The following is a 7,516-nucleotide window of genomic DNA, read 5'->3' as shown; positions in this document are numbered from 1 at the left end:
TTCCCCAGATGATGTGAAATAATTTCTGATTTAAATAATTGAACAAAACTGTGATTATACCCGGTGATGTAAGTTACTTGCACCGTTTGAGGAGTGCCGTGGTTCAACCATTTCAAACGGGAGGAGATGTAAAACTGCGACTGTTTCCTCGATAGCATATCCCGTAATGGAGACTATTCTCTCTGGTTGACTGAGCTGCATTTGAACATTTCCCATCACGGAGGGGTGAGGGGACACCATAAATAAAGGAAGAAATGACCATTGAAGCAAATGGGCATTTGTCTCAAAGTCCCCAATACGTCTGAACTACATTCTGCCAAAGAAAACTAATATCCAGTTGTGTGACCAAGCAGCCTTCAGGAAAGAGAGAAAAATCTACCTCTCAGAGAGGTACAGACGCTCCCCAGGTTACGCAAACCCGACTTACGGAAAACTGGACTTACGGAAAAAGTTCTGTAAGCTTTTTTTTTTTTTGCGTAATTGTCAGAGATACGTTCCCGACTTACGCAAAATTTGACTTATGCAAGGCGTTCCGGCATAGAACGTTTGCGTAAGTTGGGGAGCTTCTGTATAAGACATTTTCTGTTGCAGATAGAATGAGATTCTAGAGCAGGTTACATCTGATGACTCAGAATCAGGACCACCGATTTTCCCATTGCATTGTCCTCGGATCCACTGAAACCTGCTTCTCTCAGCGCTGTCTCGTTATTCAGTTGCCTTATTTGCAAAAGTTTTAGCTTCATGATAATGGTTTGTCTAGACTAGGAAATGTGGACTAGATTGGAACAGGTCAAGGGAAAATATATGAGCTAACCCAGACTAGTATATTCGGGCTATGTCGGTATAGAGAACACAGCTGTGATTTTATATCTGGAGAGCTCACTGGAGCTAGCGAACTACAAAAACATGCCAATGGAGACAAGGCCAAGGTAGATTTGACCACAATCTGACTAACTGACGTTGTCTGTATTTCACCAACCTGGGGATGATGCGCATTCCTAGTAAGAGGGACTCATACGCCTCTGACTCACAGAACAAAGCAGTTGATAGAAAGGGTCTTTGGAGATTTACCCCAAAGAAGGGCAAGCTGCAAAAAACAAAATTGGACCATTGTACCTGGGAACACAATGAAGTAAATGGCGCGAACAGCATTAAAGGCCACATGTGGGAATTAGCAAAAATATTACAGAAAAAAAAACTTTTATTGTTAGCCTTGGACAAGGTATTTATGGTGTTTATATCCTTTGTGGCTTCTCTGATGAGAAATAAGGTGTGACCTCTGACAGAAGCTTTTCCCACTCTCAGAGCATCTATAGGGCGTCTATCCTGCATGGACCATCTTTGATCTCTTAAGGTCTTTCTCCGGTCTGGATTTCCCGCACTCACAACATTACTCGCCCATAGACAACCCGCCAACCTTAAGCATATTCTCACCAGCAACCACACACCACACCATAGTAACTCTAACTCTGGAACCAATCCATGCAACAAACCTTGATGCCAACTCTGCCCACATATCTACACCAGCGACACCATCACAGGACCTAACCAGATCAGCCACAACATCACCGGTTCATTCACATGCACATCCACCAATGTAATATATGCCATCATGTGCCAGCAATGCCCCTCTGATTTGTACATCGGCCAAACTGGACAATCCCTACGTAAAAAGATAAATGGACACAAGTCAGATATTAGGAATGGCAATATACAAAAACCTGTAGGAGAACACTTCAACCTCCCTGGACACACAATAGCAGATGTAAAGGTAGCCATCTTGCAGCAAAAAAACTTCAAGACCAGCCTCCAAAGAGAAACTGCTGAGCTTCAATTCATTTGCAAATTTGACACCATCAGCTCAGGATTAAACAAAGACGGTGAATGGCTAGCCAACTACAAAAGCAGTTTCTCCTCCCTTGGTGTTCACATCTCAACTGCTAGAAGAGGGCCTCATCCTCCCTGATTGAACTAACCTCGTTATCTCTAGACTGATTCTTGCCTGCATATTTATACCTGCCTCTGGAAATTTCCACCACATGCGTCTAGCGAAGTGGGTATTCCCCCACGAAAGCTTATGCTCCAATATGCCTGTTAGTCTATACGGTGCCACAGGACTATTTGTCGCTTTTTACAGATCCAGACGAACACGGCTACCCCTCTGATACTTAACATTCACAGGGTCGTCTCTCTCCTTTCTGGATTCTCTGACGATTAATAAGGGCTGATCAAACAGAAAAGTTTTTTCTATCGTCACAGCATTCCTAGGGCTCCTGGCAAGCATGGGTTCTCTGATGTCTAATAAGGTGTGAGCGTCGAGTGAAGGTTTTCCCGCACTCACAGCATTCATAGGGGCTTGAGCTTCCGTGGGTTATCTGATGTTCAATAAGGTGTGAGCGTCGAGTGAAGGTTTTCCCGCACTCGCAGCATCCATAGGGTCTCTCTCCTGTGTGGCTTCTCCGATGTCTAAGAAGATGTGAGTGTCGAATGAAGGTTTTCCCGCACTCGCAGCATGCGTAGGGTCTCTCTCCCGTGTGAATTCTCTGATGTTCAATAATGTGGGAGCGCCAAGGGAAGGTTTTCCCACAGTCGGGGCACATGTTTTCTCTCTCTCCCATGAGAATTCGCTTCTGGGCCGTGGTTTCCTGGTAATTTTCCTCACAACTGATGGATTGACCTATTTCCTCCCCTGGTTGGTTTCCCTGCTGCCCGTCTTCACAACTCCTGGACACGTCCCCTTCAGTGCTTTGTGATAATCCCCCATTCATTTCCACATGCTCAGCATCTTCCTGCTCTGGGTTCTGCTCCTTCTTCTCATTCACCGTCCCTTCATCTCCTGAGACAGAGAGAGAAACCTCAGAAGCAAGGATGGAAAACGGGGAAAGGAAACCAAAGGAAATGCTAGAGAGATGGGGGAAAAGATCGGGAAATGAATTCCCCCAAACCCTTCCCCATAGGGGAGAGAGGAGGGGATCAACTCTGTCTCCACATCCCATCCCAATGCTCAGGATGAAGGGAGATTAGGAAGGGAGCTATTGCAACATGTTGATCAGGATGGGTAGGAAGCCATGAGCGATATCTGCTCTGAGGATATGAGATCTGCTAGGGGACAATCCTGAACTCAAAGAGCTCTCAAGGTCTTGGTAGGGAATCCCAGCTGTGTCCTTCAGGCACAGACAGTATTTGAGTTGGTCTAATGATTTCTCACCTGGGCAGGTTCCTATCAGGATCTCTCTTGCCTCCGAGCCCTGGAGATCTGAGACCCACGGCTCTTCCCCTGGTTCCAGCTGGGACATCACCTCAGGTTTGGAAAGTGGAAACCCTGCTCGGATGACAGAAAACAAGTGAGATCAGGTGAATTCACGGGATATTTGTCACAAAGATCATGGCTTTTTTTAAACCTCTGCTCATTTTAAAGCCCTGGCATTCTGGAGCTAACTGTCCAGGTGTTCAAAGGTGCCAGACACTCTGCTTATAAAGGGATTAATTCTCCATCTTTCTGCTGGCGCACACGCAACCAGACACTCCTGTTCAAAGGGGCTCCTTTGAAGACCCAGAGAGAGTAACTCCATATCACAGAAAGTCCAGGGGAAGTCACCTTGGGACTGATTTTTACTGACAAAGACCCCCTGAAGGGAACGAGACAGTCATAGGGGAACTGGGGCTGGGGAGCATGCGCTTGCGGGGCTCAGCATTGTAAGGAATAGGAAGAAGAGGGCAGCATGTCATGGGTGTTAGGGATCAGGAAAGCTAATTTTGAGAAGTTAGGGAATAGAGCGAGTCAGGTGTAATGGAAAGGAGCGTGAAAATCCTCCAGTGCCTGGGGAAGGTTATAGAATGAATCACAGTAATGTGGGGCTGGAAGGGACTCGGAGAGGTCATTTATTCCAGCCCATGCACTGAGGGAAGGAACAAGTAATCCAAGACCATCCCTGAGAGTTATTTGTCTAAACTGTTCTTAAAAGTTTCCAATGGTGGGGATTCCACAACCTCCCTTGGAATCCTATTCCAGAGCTTAACTACCCTTGTGGTCACAATTTTTTTCTTAATATCTAACCTAACTTGCCCTTGCTCCATATTTAAGATTGAGTACGGTCTTTCAACCACTTATATTAATTTCATCTAGACCACTGTGACTCGGGGCCAGAAAGGGTTAAGCAGCTCGCAGGCTAATTGACCCAGATTCAACCTTTACAGACACGTTAGAAAGGTATGTAACTGGTAATTGGGGCCATTCCATGCTAGATAGGCTATACTTTGAAATGCAAACCTGTATTGTTAGAGAATGAGAGATGATGCTAATTCTATGTGTTTTCTACTTAACTAAGATGTTAGCCATGTAAACAGACAGTTCCTGTCTTACTATAGCGATTGATTCAGAGGTCAAAAGGGAATATTAACATTTAGATGAATCTTGGGTGAAATAATGTCATTGTCTATATGTCTGTTTAAAGTTTGTGATAAACTGCTCAATGGATAAATTACCTTATGTAAATCCATGTAGTTAATTACCGGTGACGTGTGGGAAACAGAAGGTTACATCAAAAGCCTATTGTTCACTCAGGAGTGTGAAAGAACTCTTTGCAACTCCAAAGCTCTCCATCGCTACTATGAATCGGATCTCAGAACTGTACTCGTGTCTGTGTGTATCCTGATCTTTTAACCAATACTCGCTCTCTTTTCTTTTTTAAGAAATTTTAGTTTAGTTAATAAGAATTGGCTGTCAGCGTGTATTTGGGTAAGATCTGGAATATTCATTAACCTAGGAGGTAATGTGTCTGATCCTTTGGAATTGGTAGAACTTTCTGATATGATGAATACGATTTTCAGTGATCCTCATCATATTTGACTTGGGTGTCTAGGTGGAGGCGTACGGCTGGGTTGCTTTAAGGGAACTGTGTTGTTGGCTTCCGGGTAACCAGACGCTGTTTTGTGCTAGTTTGGTAAATCTAAGTGTTGGAATATGCACCAGATTTGGGGATTGTCTGTCCCATTCTTCACAGTTCACCCTAATTGAGTGACCTCCGTGAGGCTCCCCTGGGACCCCGGTCACATAGGGAATGTGGAGTAGATTAGGACAGGTCAAGAGAAAATATATGAGCTAACCCAAAGAGGATGGAGCTCTGCTGTTCTCAGTGGTGGCAGATGACAGAACAAGGAGCAATGGTCTCAAGTTGCAGTGGGGGAGGTTTAGGTTGGATATTAGGAAACACTTTTTCACTAGGAGGATGGTGAAGCACTGGAATGGGTTCCCTAGGGAGGTGGTGGAATCTCCTTCCTTAGAGGTTTTTAAGGTCAGGCTTGACAGAGCCCTGGCTGGGATGATTTAGTTGGGGATTGGTCCTGCTTTGAGCAGGGGGTGGGACTAGATACCTCCTGAGGTCTCTTCCAACCCTCATCTTCTATGATTCTAACCCAGGGGCCATGTCAGTATAGAAAACATAGTTGTGATTTTACATCTGGAGAGCTCACTGGAGCTAGCGAACTACAAACACATGCTAATGGAGACAAGACCCAGGTAGATTTTACCACCGTGACGCTAACTGACGTCATTTCTGTTTCCCCCACCTGGGGCTGACATGCATTCCTCGTAAGAGGGACTCATACTCCCATGACTCATGGAACAAAGCAGTTGGTAGAAAGGATCTTTGGGGATTCACCCCAAAGAAGGGGAAGCTGCAAAAAGCAAAACCAGACCACTCACCTGGGGGAGCCGAGACCACAATGAAGTAAATGGCACTAGTGTTACAACCCAATGGCCCCCTCCCTTAGGGAGTTCCTTGGGGAGGCAGATCAGCATTGTATGTTGCTAACGCTGTTGCAGGCATTGCAAGGCATTTTGGGAAGGGTTAAAGGTGTGAGTGTGGAGCGAAAGGTTTTTTTGCAGGGTGCGAGAGGCCGTAGAGGGAGGAAGGGAGAACAGAAAGGCTTAACTTAACGCCTTAGCTCAGTTTAAAAATAAAACGCTAAAACAAGTTCAAGGTCACTGCGCTTGAACAGACTTTATGCAGCCAAAAAGCCTGCAGCCGTCTTTGTATCTGACCCAGCCCCAGCCAGCCGTGAGAAATGAGAAGCTAAACAAAACGGCAAAAAAACTAGTGAGACAGTGAAGGCCAGTGAGGGGGAAAACAACAAATCTGCATCCCTAAAGCCAGTGTATTTTGGGAAAGCTCAGGAAGCCACAAAAAGCCGGTTTAAATTGGTACAAAAAGCACAAAAAACAAAGGTCCCTAAACAAAACGCCCCCAAAAGACCCCAGGACTTAAAACCCTCCTGAGAGCTGAAGCAAATCGGAAATCGACAGTGGACCTAGACAGCCTGTGCACAGAACAAAACTCTCGTCTACCCTTCCCTCTCTTCTTCTTACATTATATCCAGGGTTGGCCAGCCTTGGGTTGTGCGTGTGTCACGGAGTGTGGGGGGACACAAGGCCCTGCACCCCCGGCTTCCTGCGATTCACCATGACTCTCAGCCAGCCAGTAAAGCAGAAGGTTTATTTAGACAACAGGAACACAGTCCAAGACAGGTCTTGCAGGCACAGACAACAGGACCCCCCCCAATTAGGTCCATCTTGGGGTCCCAGGGGCACCACAGGCCCATTGGGGGGTCAGAGCCCCGTCTGGGCTCCCCTCCATTACACCAGCCAACTCCTGAAACTCTCACTCTCTCCAGCCTTTGTCCAGTTTCCCGGGCAAAGGTGTCACCTGGCCCCAGCCCCCTCCTGGGTTCTCACGTTACATGCTCAGGCATCCTTCCTCAAGGCCAGTCTCCCATCCCCCAATGTAGACCGTCCTAGCCACACTCCCCTGCCTTCCCAGGCCAACACTCCCCACTCAGCATTCAAAGACCATATTAAGAACAGTCCCAGTTTGTTACAGCGTGTGTGAGTATGAAAGCGGGTTACGACTCGGGCACTAACGCTTTCTTCCTTCCTCTGAGTGACATGCGGCGCACCCAGCACTTACCGCTGTTATTTTATTAATAAAGCTTTAAAACTTAAACATTTGCTGTGCTCCTTCATCCCCTCCCCTGACGATCCGGCGGCCTCAGCCTGATCACCTGACGCCTCAGGCAGATTGGTAACAGAAATCTGTCACAGTAGCAGCCTTAAAGGCCACATTACGAAAAGTATTAAAGAAAAAACTCCTTATTTGTTGTGAGCCCTAGAGAAGGTTTTTATGCTATCTCCCTTGTGCCTTCGCGGCTGATAAATAAGGTGTGAGCTCTGATGGACGCTTTTCCCATACTCAGATTGTCTATAGCCTATCTATCCTATGTGGACCATCTAATATCTCCTAAGGTCTGAGCAGTAAATGAATGTTTTCCCACGCTCGCATTCATAGGGTCTCTACCCTTGGTGGAGTCTCCAATGATTAATAAGGGCTTCTCTGCCAGAAAAGTGTTTTCTATACTCACAGATTTCATAGGGCCTGGTGCCGGTGTGGGTTCTCTGATGTCTGATAAGGTGGGAGCCTCGCGTGAAGGTTTTCCCGCACTCACAGCATGCGTAGGGTCT

At 46.4% G+C, this 7,516-nt stretch overlaps 1 protein-coding gene across 1 annotated transcript in view; it reads right to left on the bottom strand.

Moving 5' to 3' along the window:
* Window positions 1–2,100: 2,100 nt before the first annotated feature.
* Window positions 2,101–7,516, bottom strand: part of LOC112122507 (zinc finger protein 251-like) — an 18,441-nt gene continuing 13,025 nt past the window's right edge. The window contains exons 7-9 of the mRNA XM_029913375.1: window positions 7,417–7,514; window positions 3,209–3,322; window positions 2,101–2,836 (exon numbers count right to left, since the gene is read on the bottom strand). Coding sequence (XP_029769235.1) covers window positions 2,265–2,836; window positions 3,209–3,322; window positions 7,417–7,514 — 784 coding nt within the window. The 3' untranslated portion in view covers window positions 2,101–2,264. The remainder of the gene's footprint in view (window positions 2,837–3,208; window positions 3,323–7,416; window positions 7,515–7,516) is intronic.

The sequence above is a fragment of the Terrapene carolina genome, unplaced genomic scaffold, assembly GCF_002925995.2.
Source record: "Terrapene carolina triunguis isolate 2854851 unplaced genomic scaffold, T_m_triunguis-2.0 Scaffold618, whole genome shotgun sequence".
NCBI lineage: Eukaryota > Metazoa > Chordata > Testudines > Emydidae > Terrapene > Terrapene triunguis.
Note: the sequence above shows the minus strand (reverse complement) of the source record. Positions and strands in the feature narration are given on the sequence as shown.